Source organism: Ichthyophthirius multifiliis (genome assembly GCF_000220395.1).
Source record: "Ichthyophthirius multifiliis unplaced genomic scaffold scaff_1120509250550, whole genome shotgun sequence".
In the NCBI taxonomy this organism is placed as follows: domain Eukaryota; phylum Ciliophora; class Oligohymenophorea; order Hymenostomatida; genus Ichthyophthirius; species Ichthyophthirius multifiliis.
The window spans coordinates 15,774-33,687 of record NW_004086642.1 but is presented as its reverse complement, the minus strand read 5'-3'; the positions used below and the strand labels follow the sequence as shown (position 1 = coordinate 33,687).

At 16.2% G+C, this 17,914-nt stretch overlaps 4 protein-coding genes across 4 annotated transcripts, besides 21 other annotated features; 2 read left to right on the top strand and 2 right to left on the bottom strand. All coding sequences in view use genetic code 6, as the record gives it.

The window, feature by feature from the left end:
• Positions 1-18: 18 nt before the first annotated feature.
• Positions 19-55: a microsatellite.
• Positions 47-89: a microsatellite.
• A 72-nt stretch (positions 90-161) lies between these two features.
• Positions 162-186: a microsatellite.
• Positions 187-239: 53 nt separating this feature from the next.
• IMG5_081240 (hypothetical protein) lies at positions 240-2,420 on the top strand (the record flags this gene model as incomplete). Its single annotated transcript, XM_004036428.1, has 8 exons — positions 240-560; positions 664-738; positions 815-898; positions 943-1,246; positions 1,314-1,532; positions 1,593-1,723; positions 1,900-2,277; positions 2,319-2,420. The coding sequence occupies exons 2-8, from the start codon at positions 715-717 to the stop codon at positions 2,418-2,420; spliced, it is 1,242 nt and encodes a 413-aa protein (XP_004036476.1). The 5' UTR covers positions 240-560; positions 664-714.
• Positions 592-647: a microsatellite.
• Positions 2,285-2,315: a microsatellite.
• Positions 2,285-2,317: a microsatellite.
• A 125-nt stretch (positions 2,421-2,545) lies between the features above and the next one.
• Positions 2,546-2,584: a microsatellite.
• Positions 2,585-5,333: 2,749 nt separating this feature from the next.
• Positions 5,334-5,407: a microsatellite.
• A 4,012-nt stretch (positions 5,408-9,419) lies between these two features.
• Positions 9,420-9,486: a microsatellite.
• Positions 9,442-9,512: a microsatellite.
• Positions 9,513-10,567: 1,055 nt separating this feature from the next.
• On the top strand, positions 10,568-11,590 carry IMG5_081230 (hypothetical protein; the record flags this gene model as incomplete). The annotated part of the gene is made up of 5 exons (XM_004036427.1): positions 10,568-10,595; positions 10,646-10,715; positions 10,774-11,230; positions 11,287-11,437; positions 11,505-11,590. 5 exons carry the CDS (start codon positions 10,568-10,570, stop codon positions 11,588-11,590), a joined length of 792 nt encoding a protein of 263 aa, XP_004036475.1.
• Positions 11,591-11,717: 127 nt separating this feature from the next.
• Positions 11,718-11,757: a microsatellite.
• A 176-nt stretch (positions 11,758-11,933) lies between these two features.
• Positions 11,934-11,978: a microsatellite.
• Positions 11,940-12,006: a microsatellite.
• A 43-nt stretch (positions 12,007-12,049) lies between these two features.
• Positions 12,050-12,093: a microsatellite.
• Positions 12,051-12,094: a microsatellite.
• Positions 12,052-12,092: a microsatellite.
• A 13-nt stretch (positions 12,095-12,107) lies between the features above and the next one.
• Positions 12,108-12,799, bottom strand: IMG5_081220 (hypothetical protein). Its single transcript, XM_004036426.1, has one exon. The coding sequence runs from the start codon at positions 12,758-12,760 to the stop codon at positions 12,227-12,229; it is 534 nt and encodes a 177-aa protein (XP_004036474.1). The 5' UTR covers positions 12,761-12,799; the 3' UTR covers positions 12,108-12,226.
• Positions 12,773-12,818: a microsatellite.
• Positions 12,819-14,426: 1,608 nt separating this feature from the next.
• Positions 14,427-14,466: a microsatellite.
• A 270-nt stretch (positions 14,467-14,736) lies between these two features.
• Positions 14,737-17,440, bottom strand: IMG5_081210 (hypothetical protein; the record flags this gene model as incomplete). The annotated part of the gene is made up of 4 exons (XM_004036425.1): positions 14,737-15,863; positions 15,917-16,784; positions 16,889-16,949; positions 17,002-17,440. The coding sequence occupies 4 exons, from the start codon at positions 17,438-17,440 to the stop codon at positions 14,748-14,750; spliced, it is 2,484 nt and encodes an 827-aa protein (XP_004036473.1). The 3' UTR covers positions 14,737-14,747.
• Positions 16,803-16,854: a microsatellite.
• A 24-nt stretch (positions 17,441-17,464) lies between the features above and the next one.
• Positions 17,465-17,515: a microsatellite.
• Positions 17,465-17,548: a microsatellite.
• Between the last annotated feature and the right edge of the window lie 366 nt (positions 17,549-17,914).

Sequence of the window (17,914 nt, the reverse complement as noted above, 5' to 3'; positions counted from 1 at the left end):
TTTAGTTATTATTATTATTATATATATATATATATATATATATATATATATATATTCTAAATTTAATTATATATATTTATTTTCTAATTTTTTAGTTAAAATATAAAGTAATTGATTAAATTAATTTATAAAAAGGAATATTTTATATTTTTTTGATTTTTTAAAATAAAATAAAATAAAATAAAAATATTTAATTTTAATAAGATATATATTTATTTATTTTAATATTATTAAAATATAATAAAAAAATAAGTAAAAAATAAAATAAAGGAGATGATGTTTTTAATTTATAAGAAAAATATAAATTAAATATTAAAAAGTTATAACAACAAAAATGTTTATTTTTTTAAAAGATAAAACCAAAAAATAAGAAATATTAATTCATTAAAATATGAAATTGAAAATAACCCTGAATTTGATAAAGCATTCCCATAATTCGCAAAAAACAAACCTTAAACAACATTACATAAAAAATAAGAAGAATTAGATTTTATTAAATCACTAGGATTAAAGTAGAGAATTAATTAAAAATATCACTTGAAGATGCATAACATTTAAATGTATTTATTTTTATTAAATAGACTTTTTTTAATATAAATATATATATATATATATTTATATATATATATATATATATATATATATATTTTCACAATTAAAAAGTATAAATAATTTGTTGAAGGTTATAAATCACCTTAAGGTCCTTTAAGATATATGGATGCTGAAGAAAAAAAGAAGGTTTTTTTAATATATATTATTAATTTATTATGAATAAAAATAAATAATATTCAATACATTTATATTAATAAAAAAGATTAACATATTAATTGATGAAAAATTAGACTAATTAGAAGCTACTGGACTTTCTAGAGAAGAAATACTTTATGATAACCCATAAGTATATAATATTTTAATAATTTGTAAAATAATTTAAATATAAAGCATATTGGAATACCTCTTTCTTAAGATCCTTTCTTTTAATATTTGAAAAAAAATTATTTATCAAGAGAAGTTTTTTTAAAACCAGGAGAATAATATACAGTTTAAAAAATTGTAGATCTAGCCTTAAGATAAGATGTTGGCCCTGATCCTTCAATTGCAGCTGGAAAATAAAAAGACGCAAAGTTTTATCCTGCTTAGCAAATTGGATAAGCTCATTAAAGAGCTCCTGAAAAAGCTTTCGACCCTGATACTTATGCAGCAGAATCTTCGTCTTAAGCTAAACATTATTTTAGAGAATTAGTTAGTAAATTATTAAATCTATTTATTTACTTTTTTTTAAAAAAGAAAAATAATATATATTAATAAAAAAGGACCTGATAGAAAAATTTATGAAAAGCCATTAACTAAAGCATAACTTAGAAAATAAAATATTAGAAGGTTGAATTATTTCGATATTCATTGGAGAAATACAGAACTTTTATCATAATTCTTGAACACTTCATGTTTTATTAGAAACAAATATTAAAATAGATTAACAAAACCTTAATAAAAGAAAGTAGCAAAATAAATAAAAATAAGCTAATAAATGTGTAATTTATTATATATATATATACATATTTAATATTTATTAATTTTTTCTTTCTTTTAAGTACTTTTACCTTTTAGAGGATATATTAAACCTTCAGATAGAAAAAGTTTAACTACTTTACATGAAGATATTATGAATTCTATAAGAACTGCTATTAATATAGAAACTGGTCATATATATATTAAAGGATAAGTAAAATTACTTCTTATTTTTTTTTATTAAATTATTTAAAAAATAATTTTCTTAATAAAAATAGAATGATTAAGAATTTAATACTGAAAAAGAATTTAATAAATTAAATGAAGATTTTGAGTTTTTTAATATATTCTTTATATTTTCTTTTTATAATTTTTTTAATAAGTAATTAGAGAGATTAAATTACGAAAGATTACTAAGTTTAAGGAAGAGGTTCTTATCTTTCTAATAAAGATGAATAAACTTTACTTGAAGCTAGAGTAAGTGCTGCACTTAAAAAAGAATAATAATTAATTGATTTAGGAATTGATACAAAAATTATTAGAGAAAAATACAGAGACCCTTTGAATAAATCTAACTTTTCTCCTGAGAATGCTGCAGAATTAGAATTAAAAGATTATATTTATCCTCCAGAATATGATACAATTAATAATTAGGATTAATAATAATTAAAAGATTCTTATGAAAGGCTCAAATAGAAAATATTAGATTAACCTGTTGATTAATTCAGTACTTTATTAGTTCATGAAAAAGCTACAAATACGGAGGCCGTATTAAATTTTATTTTATTTTATTTTTATTTTATTTTTAGTTTGAAAAATAAACATAAGAAAGTGAATTATCATTAAATGAAAGCTTGGAATTTATTAATGATATTAGAAGTAAAGCTGGGTTAACTCCACTTTCTATTTGAAAATATATTCATTTTCGTTTTTGATATTTTATAATTTATTTTATTATTTCATTTTTATTTAAATGATATTTTTAAAAATAAATATTATAATTTTATTTTTAATTAGATCTGATATTAAAATAATTTTTATTTAAAATAAAAATTTAATTAATATAAATATTTAAGTATTAAAATTGATAAATAATATTAATAAAACAAACAAAAATTTCAAATAATTTTTCTTTTAAAAAAAAAGCTTAATTTTTATTTATATCTGTAAGAATATTTTAATTAATTACTTTTCTATAATTCTTTTATATTTAATTAAAACTATATTTTTATTAAAAAAATTATACTTGTAAAAACACCTATATAAATTAAATATAATTGTGTTTCTTAAATTTTATTATATTTTTAAAATTCAAATTAATAAAAATTATAAATATTTCAGTAATATATATGTATGTGATATAATTTTAATATTAATTAATGGGCAAAATTTTATTATTTTTTAAATTATTCATTTTTCATATTAAATGTAATTAATTTTTTTTTTTTTTTTTTTTGAATAAAAATATTATATATTAAATTAGTTATAAATTAACTTTATAGGTGTTTTTTTTTTATATCTACTCATAAGACTAAGAATTTGAAGTTATAACATTGTTTATATATATAAATTTTTAGAATTAATGCATATTATAAAATATTTATGTTTTATTAATAAAATATTTTTAGTATTTTTTTTATTTTTTGAAAAAAATGAATAATTAATAATTTCTATAAAATAATAAACATGGCTAAAATAACAAATAAAATAAACTTTTATAACAATATGTAAACTAAAGTAAAAGTAATGTGAAATCGAAAAACAAATGGTTTAGCCAATATTAGATGATGTATTCAAATTAAAAAGACAAAAATATTTTAATCTCAATATTAATAAAAAAATAGAAATAGAGTATATTTCAGAAATATATAAATATAAAACACAAAATTATACGAAATTTGAAAATTAAAATAATTTTATTTATTTACAAAATTATTATGAGACTTTATTTAAAATAAGATGAGATATATATTTAAAGATTGTTTATTTTATAAAATTATATAATAATATTAGATAATTTATTAATAACTTAACTTCTTGTATATATATAATAAATTAATTAATATTTTTATTTAAAAAGATTTAAAAAAATAATATATATTTTTATTTATATTCTTTATATAAAAAAAATTAATAATTTTTTAAATATATAAATATAAAGGATATTAAATAAATATTTTTAAATAAAAAGCATATTATTAATTTATAATAACTTGTATTTTTATATTTTTTTATTGTATATTTATTTAAATTAATTACATTAATAAATATATATTTTTTAAAATAAAAAAGTTAAATTCTCTCTCTCACTCTATATATATATATATATATATTTTTTCTGAAATATAACTAAACATATAAAATATTTTCAACATCTAATAAAAAATAGCAAATAATTAATATATTTTTAAAAATAATATTAAAATTATATATACATATATATATATTTTTTTTTTATTATTATTTGATAAAAAATGTATCGTTCTTTATCAAAGTAATAAATACTAATATATTAAACCATTAAAATTAAACAGGATTTTAGATTAGGAATCATATTTTGTTGAAAATGATTTAAATTTAATTTAAATTAAGTATAATTCTTGCATATTAGATGCTTTAAATGCATTTTAAAATGCAGATTTTGAAAAATCCATAGAATTATTTAATAATGCATTATAATTAATAGATAGCCTTTAAAATGAATATAAGAAAACTATTTTATATATAAATTTAGGAGTTTTACATCTTTATATTTGCTAATTTAAAAACTCCTTAAACTATTTAAACTAAGGACTATAAACACTTTAATAAATATAAATATAATCAAGTTTCAATAAACCTTTATATATTAAAATATTTTCTAATTTAACAATTGTATATGTGACTTTATGTTAATATGAATAAGCTAATCTTGCTAATTAAAATAGTTTAAATATTATTTTAATGAGGTTTAGTTATTTATAATATTTTATTTTAAAAAAATATTTATATTTATGTAGTTAAGAATAAGAAAAAATCGATTTACTTGACTAATTGATTTATTTTTATTTTAAATCATTTAATATTGATCATTTAATTAATCCAAATGATTATAAAGATTGTAAAAGTAATATTTTATAATTAATATAGTTATTAATTTACTAAAAAAGATGATTTAAATATACAAGCATTTAAATATTCTAATGAGGCTTTTTAAAAACAATTAAATAATGATTTAGATTCTGCATATAATTATTATTAAAATGCTCTTTTTGAATTCGAATAGGCTAATAATTCTATTTTTAGTTTAATAATTTTAAAAATTTTGATTATATTAGGACAATAAGATTAAAATAAATAACATAATATAAACTTATACTAAGAAAAAATGAAAACAATTATTTAAAATGAATAGTAATATTTTAAAGATATGAATATAGATATTATATTTAAGGAATATAATTTAAAATTGAATTGTATTAAAAAAGTAAAATATTTTTTGTTTAAAAAATAAAAATAATAATTTAAAAAGATTTTTAATAATTTAATTAATATAAGAAATCGAATTATAAATTAACTTACAGTTTTTAATTGCGAATTCCGTTTTACTATTTCACAAACAATATTCGAACCTAATAGTAATTTATTATGGAAATAAGGTATAATTTATTTAATTATTAGTATTTAAAATATTAAAAAAAATTCTGATTTATTAAAATAAGCATTAAAATTAAGATTAATAGGCGGAATTCGTAATATGAAACAATTATTATATAATAATAAAATTGATATAATATAAAAAGAAAATCTAATGAAAGTATACATATTACTTATTTTAATGATTAATATAATAATATATATATATATATATAATATATATATATATATATATATATATATATATATATATATATAATATCTCAATATTAATATTTTTATTATTTTAAATATAACACATGTAATTTAAAATATAGAGTTTAGAATAATTGCATAAAACATTAGATATATTATAAAATCAAAATAATATATTATTTTAAAAATAATTAATTTAATTACCTTTTACAGAATAATCAATAAAAATTTTATAGAATTCTATAAATGTGATAAAAAATATGATTATAAAAATTATTTTAAGTGATGCATTTAATAAAATTTAAAATTAAACATCAAAAACTAATTAGATTTCTATTAATTAAAATAGCTATTAAACTAGATTAGATTTAATATTATAAAAAGTATACATTTTTATTTAAAATTAAAGATAACATTTTTATATCAAAAAAGGCTTATTAATATGCTTGTGTAGGAGATTATTTAATTAAATGCAATAAATCAACAAATGGGAGATTATAAAAATTCTTTTAATTAAAATAAGAATCATCTTTAACTTGGGCTTCAAAATAACAAGATATAAATGATAGACTAAAAATATAATATTTCGAACTTCAAGAAGCTAAAGGAATAGTTTATGGAAAAGTCACAGATGTATTAAGAAAGTCATTTAATTAAACACTAGAACCTTGGCTTTGTTTTTCTATTATTTTAAATTAAAGGACTCTTGATTTTTATTGTTAACCAGATTAAATTATTTATTGGATTACTGCTTTAAGTTATGCTATTAAAAGAATTAATCCAAGTTCTTATGTATTAAGCCTTAGCTAGATTTTATGGAGGAAACTCAAAATTATACTCTATTATCATTTTTATGATAATAATTTTAAATTGAATAAAAAATTTGCTCATTCATTTGTTAAGGCAATTATTTTATTTGGAAGAAATAACTTGAAATTACCTTATAAAAAAAATAAAATTAAATGAATTATATATGAAAAAAAATTTGTAAAAAAATAAAAAAAAATCATATTTTTTATATATATATATATTTATTCATAATTCACAAAATTTATCTAATAAATTAATCATTCAAAAAAAAATGCTTTCTTCGTCTTTTTTAAGATTTAATTTTTCGTAATTTTATCTTTCTTATTTTATTCTTCTTATTTCATTATATCTTTTACTTAAATATTCAATATTATTTATTAAACTATTTCCTTAACAATTATTTTTCATAATATTTTTCTTTTTATCAAAAATAAATATATATATAATATAAATATAATAATAAATTTAACATCATTTTCATTTATAAAACATAATTTATCTTTATTTAAAAATAATAATTAAGCCGTATCACTAGTGACTTTAATCCTTCCGAAATCTGTAATTGATTTAACATTAAAAATCAAGCTTTCTCCAAAAAAATCACCTTACATAAGTTAATAAGACCAATTTTTATCATTCTCAACTTCAATTTATCCATTAATTATAATATAAAATCCTTATACACGTTTATTTGACCACATTAATTATTTTATTCTAGATTTATGTTTTTATAACATTTTTTGTAGTTTAGAATTTTTAATTATATTATTAGTAGTTTGCTCAAAAATATAAGAAAAGTGTTTTAATAATTTTTTTTTCTATTTGATTTCTTGAATTCAATATAATTGATTTTCATGTTTTTTAAATAAGAACAATCATTAAAAATAACATCATTTTTATAAAAAGTTTCAATCTAATATTTTTTTTTATTTTCTTATATATACGAGAGAAAAAAAAGAAAAAAAAATCTTTTTTACTTAAATAAATTCTTAACTTAATTTTAATAAAGTCAAATCAGAAATATTTTAAAAAATTAAATTATTTTTTATAAAACTTAAGATTTTTTCCCCTTATAATGAAAACTAAGCTTTCCAAAAATCATTAAAATAAACTTTTTTTATTTTATAATATTCTATACATGTTTATGTTATAAACCATATATTTGGATTTTTGCTTACATTTTTTTCTAAATCATCACATCCTATTATATCTCCTTCTACATAACAACCCACTATATTTGGTTTTTCGAAATTATTTGTATGATCAAATACATATGTAGTTCCACATAATATAATAAAGACTTCATCATCTTAAGGAAATAATAATTTTTCTGATTCTAAATATTAATATGTTAAATAAGGAATACTTTTTTTCTATAAATGTGTTTTTTAATAACTTATAATTTTTAATTATAAAAAATATATTACAATAACTGGATAAGTAAATCTTTTAAAAAAAGACATTTTTTATAATAAACATATAATTTATTCTACTTAATCTTAACTATAAGTATAAAAATTATTTATTATATCAAAATCATTATAAAAAGTTTAAAATTTTGGTTTAAAATCACTTGCTTAGGAAATTTAAGTTACAATAGAATAAAATTCACATTAAGTTCTAGAAGATAAAAAAACATCAAAATCTTCATATTTGTTAATTTTATTTTTATATTTAAAAGCAAATAAAATCATTAAATGTAATAATATAATATAATTTTACGGATTCATTTTCTTATATATAATTTTATAATTTTTTTCTGCTTCTTTTAAATTATTTAATGTTTTTAAACATACTGATTTTATATAAATATATTTATTTTATTGTATTTAGTTATTTAGTAATATTTGGTTAATTGTTTTTAATGATTCTTCGAATTAATTTAATTTATATTAACATAATGCTAATCCAAATAATGTTTATTCGTTATTAAGTTAAAATTCTAATGATCTTTTTTATTAATTTTGGTTTTTTAATATATTATTTATATAAATTAGATATTTTTTACAACTAAAACCAATTTATTGCATTTTGAAATTTTTAACTTTTTTCATATAAACAAGCAATATTAAATACTGAATTATAATGCATTTTGTCTATAATTAAAACTTACTTTAAGCATTATGTCGCGATATCAATTTAATCATTTTATATTAGTTTCTAACTCTTCGAAAACCAAAACTCGGCATTATTCATTTTTTTTAACTTAAAGAAAAAATATAAAATATTTAAAAATAAAATAATTTTACTGGTTTTTTTTCCGATTCTTTGAGTTCATCTAAATGCATATTTAACGGAGGAAATTTATATAGCCTTTTTGTAAGATTTTCCTCACTTCCTTTATCTATAAGATTTTTAACTTTATTTTAGAGATATTTCATTTAACTTATTTCAAATTAACAAGTATTAGATAGTTTAAATTGATTTTATTATTAATTTGAATTTTAAGGTGTGTTTGTTTATTCTTTTTATTATAAAAAATTATAAGGTAGACTATTTTGCTCATCTTGTTGTTTTTTCTTATAGAAATTATATTGTGTAAGTTAATAATTTTCACTTTTAGACTTTTTTTTAGCATTTTCAGATTTTTTAATTTGAAATGATTAATTATTTTTTGTTTTAATACTTTACTATATTTAATTTGAATTAAGAGTTATATTATTAGTTTTTTAAAATGAAAAATTAATAGACTTATTTGTTTACTTAAATATATTATTCTTTTTTTATGAAATGAAAAAGGATTTATTTATTTACTGAAATTATTTAAATTCAATTTAATTTTATTACTTTTTTTAATTTTCTCTATTTAATATTATATTTTTTTAATTTAAAAATTTTTATGGCCCATATAATTAAGGTTTATGTTCATTTTTAGTTTTAATTAGTGAGTTATTTTATAATTATTCTAATTATATATCTGGATTTTGAAAATATTCAATTAATTTGTTAGCTTCTTAATTTAAATCATTTCTTTATTTCTTTTTTTAGTTTAATTAATATTATAAAGTTTTTAAAGCAAAAGATTCAATTTTATATAATTATTTTTTTTATTCTTAATTATTTATTAATTACTATTTTTATAATAACATATCTTTTATATTAAGAAAATTACGTTTAGTTCTTATAAATCTTTTTCTATAAATGAAGTTTCGGTATTTTTTTATTAATTATTTTATCTTAAAAAATTACTTGCATTATAAGTAAATATTTTTTATCGAAGTTTTTATGTTTATTATCCCTAAAAATCAATATTAGGAGTATTTTATTCATAATTTTTATTTATTTAATTCATATTAATTTAATTATTTATATTTTATTTTTTATTATTTGAATTTTCTAATTTTTTTTTTATATATTTTATTCATTTAAAAATTCCTCTCTTATAATGATAGATGTCCTATTTAATAATCTTTTAAAAAATATATAAATAGTAATTTTTTTAATTTAAATATATACTTCGGTTATAAATATTTGCAATCTACTATTTTAATTCGATTTTATCTTTGACTCAATTATCTTTTTATTGTTTTTTATAGTTTTTTTTATAAATATTTTTTATTAAGATTCTCTCTATTAAAATAATTAATATTTAAATCTAATTTAATCTTTTTTATTTTTCTTTAATTACAAATTTTTTCTTTCTTAAAATTCTTCTTCATTATCTAGTTTTTCCTTTAAGATTTTAATAAATTTATCATTTTCTTTAGTTTAATTTTTTTAAGTAAAAACATTTAATTTTGTCACACTGTTTTTAGTATTTTTAATAGATTTTGACTAAAATATTAATACTAATAAATAAATTATAATAATCATAATATTTATATTTTTACTGGTAAATAATATTTTTTTTTAGAATCTTTTATATCATTAATTGTTTTATTTATACTTTATCTAATCCAGTCATCTAAAGCTTCTTCTGTAATATCAGATTTTCTAATTTGCGATTCTTATGCTAAATATGGATTATATTTATCTACAGGATGTGCCTTTATTTTAAAAAATAATATATTTATTTTTTTTCTTTTTCTTTTATAAATGTGTTTTAATAACTATAAAATTATCATTTTCATTATTCGGAACAAAATGATTATTAACTTTGCTTTAATATTATTTATTGAAATAGCTGTCTTATAATTCATACATATGTTATGAAAATTATTTATTTTAACAAATTTAATACAAACAATTTTTTTTTCCAATTACATTATCAATTTAATTTAAGTTTGATTTCATTTTATATAAAGTTAAAAATAAAATTATTTATTTTTTAACAACCAAAAATTTAAAGCAATAATATTTTATATTTATTACAATTTTTTTTGAGATATAAATTATATATATATGACAAATTATTATAAATATTAAAATTTTATTTTTTTATATAAATTAATTTGTTTTTTAAATAATACTAAAAAAAATGGGAAATGATGGCGGAAGTTTTCAAAGTATTTTTTTTTCTTTTTTAATTAATATATATAAAAACATTAAATAATAGCAAGAACTGATCTAGTTAAAGAAAAGCCTAGAGAAGTCAAGATTGATAATATAGTATAGGCGAGATTTAGGTAAATAATAATTACTTTTTTTTATAAATTTTATATTTAAATATTAAAATTAAAAAAGAGCTAAATTATGTACTTTGAGTAAATAAAGGTTAAAAAAGCCCATAGTTATGTGCAGAATAGGAAATTTATATAATTTTGAAACAGTATTAAAATTTTTAATGGAAAAGAAAATTCCTTAATAATTATCACATATTAGAAAAATAAAAGATGTAAAAGAAGTAAATTTACAAGAAAATATAGATAAAAATTCTGAATATAAATTTTTTTGTCCTTTAACTTAAATTGATTTTAATGGAATGAATAAATTTGTAGGATTATGGAGTTGTGGGTGTGTTTTTAGTGAAAAATTACTGGAAATGGAAACATTAAAAAATTAAAATAAGTTATGTCCTATATGCCCTGTTTGTTCAAAACCTTACAAAGTAGATGAACTTATAAAATTAATATCAAGCGAAGAAGATAAATAAGAGAAAAAATTAAAAATATTAAAAAAGTAATAACAAAGGGACACCAAGGTATTTTTATTGATTTATTTATTTTAAAATATTAAAAATGCTTAAAATACAATTAGCATAAATAATAGATTCAAGATGCTTAAGAAGTCAAAGAAGTAATTTAAAAATAAATAAAAACAGATAAAGATTAAGATGATATTTAATAATAATAATAATAATTTTATTAACCATTAGCTCTAACCTAACCAGAAACTAAAGATACTGATGGTATTATATATAAAAAATATAAATAAATATATTTAATATTTAAAATATTTAAAAAAAAAAAAAAAAGTATACAAAAGTTTATTCCATAACGACAAAGATATAAAAAAAGAAGAAAACTTGTTCATAAAAAATGTAAGATTCGGAATAAGATGAAAAAAAAAAGTTTTTTAAAAAGATATAATTAATTATTTAAAACTTATAAAATAATAATAAATAATCTCTTATAAAAAAAATGTGTATTTTTTTGTTTTTAATATAAAAAATGAAATATTATGAATTAATTTTTATTTTAAATAAAAGCATTTATTATTTAATTAAAATTCATACATTACTTATAGATTATTATTTTTTTTTTTCTCTTTTCTAAAAATAAAATAAAATTATTTTATTATAAAACTATTATCTAAATTTTTTTAAGCTTTTTTTATATATTTATATATATGTCTATTTAAAATAAAAGTTTTAATATATTCTATATATTTTAAAAAAAATTAATTATAAATATATATATAAATATATATTTATATATATTTATATATATTTAAATATTTTTATTTCTATTTTTATATTCATTTTTTCTTTTCTTAATAATCTTTTCAAATAAACATTCTAAAAAAAAAATTATTTACATAAAAATAAATTTTTAATAAAAAAAATAAAGAAATATTATTGACAAACAACTAAAGTTAAAAAAAACAAAATTAATATAAAATAAAGCCAAAAATAAAATAAAATATTATAAATTCTAAAAGAAGAAAAAACAAAAATTGCATATAAATAAATGTTTGTTCAAATATCATCAATATCTTTATCTGTAATGTCTTTCTTTTATGCATCTTCTTCTTCTTCTGAAGAGCTGCTTACAGCTACTACTTATTTTTTTACTTTAGTTTGGACAGGTTTTTCGTCTTAATCTTCTTCACTATCTTAATCATCTGAGTCTTCAAAAACAACTTCTCCATTATCACCTCCTTTTTCATTTACTTTAATATTTTCGGGAATTTCACCATATTATTTTAATGCACGGATTTCATCGGGTAAATATTTCAATATAATATCGCATTTTTCATCTTAAAAATCTCTTAGACCTGCCAAAACAATATCGTCCATTTAAATCCAGACTTTTTTTTTCATTCTTCCACATATATGACCTATTCTTTTTTTTCCGTCAAAACAATATAATTCTAAACGACCATTTCCTAAAATTTTGGTTACTTAAGCGTATTCCATATCTTCTTCTTTGAATACTAATTCTCTTTTTGTTTCACTCTCATTTTTACCTCTTCTGTAATTTTTGCCACCTCTACTTTTATTTTTAGGCATTTTTTTTTTTTTTTTTAATTATTTTTAAAATTTAATTTTATTATTTTATATAAATTTATATCATCCTTTTTTAATATATTAATAATTTTAATTTTTATATAAATAATTCTCAGAAGTATAAAGAATAGTAATTTATAAATTTAAACGTTTTTATTATATATAATTGTCTATAATTAAAATTAGATTAAAAAATTATTCTTTGTTAGTTTGAAAAAAATTAAGCAATATTTTTAAATTATAAGAAAAATAAAAAAATTAAATTCTAATCTTATGACCTTATATATAATTTGATTATATATATATTTATATCTAGAAATAAATTTCTCTTATATTTTTAATAAAATAATTTTATAGTTTCTAATTCTTATTATTAGAAATTTTATTAATGCAAGTAATGCTCGCATTTTTTTAAAAAAAATTACTTTAAATAAAGCTTAAAAAACATATATTTATTCATTTAATATTTTTTATAATTTTATATTAAGATGCTTTCTTTAGTACTTATCCAAAAAAACAAAATACAAATTTACTAAAAAGAATAATTTGTATTTAATTTTAATTTAATAATTCTTTATATTACTAAAAAGTTATGCATTGTTCAAAATTATTAATTTGATATATGCAAATTATAATAAAACATATATACAATATGTAATAAATTAAAATTATACTCTAAATAATTAAAATCAATTTATTTAATGTATTGATTATTTTATAAATATTAAATTTATATATATATTTATAAATAATCTTTAAATTCTTCACTTAATTTTCAATTGAAAACCATCATACTTAATAAAATTATAGCTTGCTCTAAAATAAATGCTTACAATGATTTTATTTGAAAAATTTATGCTAAATAAATAAGGAACATCTAAAATTTGCACTTTTTTAGATTAACATTTAAGCTATATCTCTTAAATTTAACTCAACTTTAGATTTTGAATAATTTGAATAAAGTACATATTTAATGCATTAAATGCTCTAATAATTTTATTTTTAATAAGGATATTTGATAATGCTAGGATTATTTATTTTATATGAAGATAAATATATTTTATGTAATAAAAGCTGTATTAATGAATTTAATAAGTTATTTTGGAGTGATAAAAATATTGATTAAGTTTATATTTTTTTTTAAGTATATCGTAATTCTAGAAAATAGAGAATTTTAACTTTAGGTTATGTTTTTTATATTTCATAGGTGATTTTAGTTTATTTGATTGTTAATTATAATTATATTATGTTTAATAAAAATAAAAGTTTTGAAAAATAATAAGCTGATGTTGATATAAATAAAAATATACTTTCAGATTATATAATTGAAATTTTATAGAAACATTAAAGTTAAATCTTCACTTAATTATGATTAGGAGTAGGAAAATCATGATTATCATAATATTCTTCTTAAATGAGAAGTTAATTAAAACTATTTTTATATATTTTATGATTAATAAATAGATTTAAATAAAAGAAAATGAAGAATAAGAAAATAAAAAGTTGATTTGATTCCATGATATTATTATTAATTAAATTTAAGATTATAATTATTTAGTATAAAATTAAGAATAAAAAGTATAAATAAATAAGAAAAATAATTGGATTAATCATATAAATAAAGTAAAATAAGTATATAAACTGATTTAATTTACAATTAAATAAACCATTTATAAAAATTAATAAATTTTTTATAAAATATAATAAATAACAATATAAATAATGAAAATAATAGCTTGAAATTTTCTTTTTTTTAGAAAAAAATAAAATAAGTTATTATGTTTTTAGAAGTAAAATCAAAAAATATAAAACAATTAAAAGAAAAATAACAAAATATTTTTTTTTTTTATAAATATATATTTTAATTTATATATGAAAAAATAATATTTTTAGTTATTATATAAATATGTTTTTTTTTTTTATTATTATTATTATTTTAATAAATTTCTGCTAATATAACTAAATATCAATTATTAATTTATTTTTTTAATCAATTTTTTAATAAAAAATACTTAATTTCACTTATAGTCGCAACAACTTTTTAATCATCTGGCTTTTTAAGTTTTTCTAAACAATAATAAATATTTTCTTTTAAATCTTTATTCAAATCCAAAACTTAGACAATCCAATTTAATACTCTAATATTTCTTCTCATCATTGTATTTACCATAGAGAATTAATTAATAGTATTTAAAATATTCAATACATATTCGTTTTTTAATATTTTTTTATTTTTTCCAAATAGGAAAATAATTTAAATAATAAACATTCCTACTTTTTCGCTTAAACTAAAATCGATATTATTTAACAAGCCAAAACTACAATCATAAGCAATTAAAAGATAATCATGATTTTCTATTTATTCGTTATTAAATGATGGTTTTTCTAAATTAAACTACTGGCTGCTTATTAATTTAGTTGTTATATTCAAAAAAATATCTACTAAATCTTCATAACATTAATCCTATTGTTTCAATATATAATGTTTGAAAAGTTCCACAGCTATTTTTGTCACATTATAGCTATTAATTTCTTATAAAGTAGAATATTATATTATATATGTAAGTAACTTTAAAGCAGTTCTATTCGAAGTGAATTATTCGATAATTTTATTTATTAACTTATTTGATTTTAAGGCTTGGATATAACTTTTTGAACATTTTTCTTTTTCTACGAATAAATTTAAAAGTTTTAAAGCCATAATTTATACTTGCTATTCTTCAGAATCAAGAAGTTAACCTAATTAAGTACTTACAAAGTTTTTTAAGAAAAAGTTTGAGAGCCTTGTAAAGTGTTGAGAATTTTCTTCTGAAAATAATAAACTTAAAATGTCCACAATTAATTTTAAATAATTAAATTTCATGTTTTAGTCGTTTTATTATTTTAGTTAATCTACTAATTTAGGAACTACTACTTCAGCAAAATATATACTGTAGTTAAGAAGTTGTTTGTTTCCCAATAAGACTTCGTATAAATTTACTAATACAGATTTTACTTCTTAACTTGCATCTTTACCTATATTCAATAAATCAAATATTAATTCTAAATAACTTTATTGGAATAAACTAGTACTTAATTAACTACAATTTGCATATTATAATAATACCTTTTTTATATTAAAAATAAATAAATATTTTTTTTTATATATTTTTTTTTTACAGATAAATATTATAAATTTCCATTTAAAATTGGGACAAATTAGTTTAAATAAAGGTTGCCTTATTAATAATATGTAGATGAGTTATCTGCTAATTCTCCTCTTTATATTCTACAAAGTTCATCAAAAATAATTTTAAGAATATAGGTAATCATTTCTTCAAGCAATTATTTTAAATTACAGAAACATTATTGAACATATTTTTAATTATCTCTACTTATTTTTTCAAAATAATGAAAGAATTTAGTTTAAGCAAGTAAAATCAATGCTTTTTAATTAATTTTAATTATCAAGAAAATACTTAAAATGGCTTTTCCTCTTACAACTAAACTAGGATTATCAAATAAATGAATTATATTTTCTATAAACTCCAAATCATTTAACAAAAACTAAGTTAATTCACTTTCGCTAATAAGTATTTGTAAATTAATTATAGTTAATAATGCTTATTAAACTCTATTCTAGCCATTTAATAATACTTCTTTTAAATAACCATAGGGAGGGTTTTTTTATCCTCCTAAATTTACTAAAATCACATCACTAAGGGAGTTATTTAACATCGCCATGTGCTAAAGGGATACCATTGAACTTATTCTCAAACCATCAATATTAGATGTTAAATATAAAGATATTATAGCTAAACAGGTATCACTGTTTGAAAATTATTGTCCTGTTTCTACACTTTAAGCAGTTATATTTTCGATTGTTTTAATAGTATAATATTTTACGTATTCGTCTTCATTTTCTGTTCGTAAGAGCTTTACCATGAATTGAACTACAAAAGGCTGTATTTACCATACACTATTTGATGGATCTTCATCTATTTAGGTTGCACCATAAAATAAATACTCTCCAAGAGCTGCTATGCATCTTTTTTTTTATTTACACATATATATATATATATATATATATATATATATATATATATATATATATATATTTTAAAAAAAATAAACTAAAGTTTTATTTATTACTTTCGTTTAACTTTTTCGTTTTTTTCATTTTTTAAAACATCAATCAAAATTTAAGGGATACCTATTTTTTTATTTAATTATAAATTTTTTTTATATGTATTAAATAAAAATACCTTATTAGCTCAATTCATTTTCAATAACTGTGGCGTGTCTAATTAAATAACCTAGTATGCTCCCAATTTTAACTTTAGTTTATTATTATTTAACAACTTTAAGCAATTTAAGTAATAAATTCATAAAAGCAGAATTAATTAATCTATTAGCAACATTAGAATTTTAGGTAATACATTCGAAATAGCACAAAATATTATATTTATCATTTGATGAATTTAAAAGTGCATTAAAAATATTTTCAAAATGATTTTCTATTAATTAACTATCAATTCCTTGACAAACTTCTTCTAAATTGAAAGCTTAAAAAGGCAAATGTTCTTTATTATAAAATTATTCGCCTTGTTTTTCAATTTCTTTATTTCCAATAATAGGCTTAACTGAGTTGTCTGAATTATGAGTGAAAAGTTCATTAACAGGTATTATTTATTATTATTGCATTTTTTGATTAGTATTTTAACTATAATTATTATTATTATTATTATTATTATTATTATTATTATATTATTATTATTAATTTAATTACTACTTTATGATTTATTATTATTTTTGTTTCTTGAATCATGATGTATTTAATTATTTTCTACTTATTTTAATGAATTAAAATGTGCATAATTAAATTCCACATTATTTTTTTATTCGTCAATTAAATCTTATTAATACTAAGAATTGTTATTATTATTTTAATCTATTGCATATTCTTCTTATCCTTCTTCGTCATCTGCTGCACCCATATTTATTACTTATGCCATACTATTTAATTCTATATCATTATTCTATTATTAATTCGAATATTCATTTATTTCTTTTTGTAAATTTTTTTAGACATTTAAACTTAGTCTTAAAAGATTCACATTATTATTAAGTGTATTTATTATATTATTATTATTGCTGTTTATGTTAGAATTACTTTAT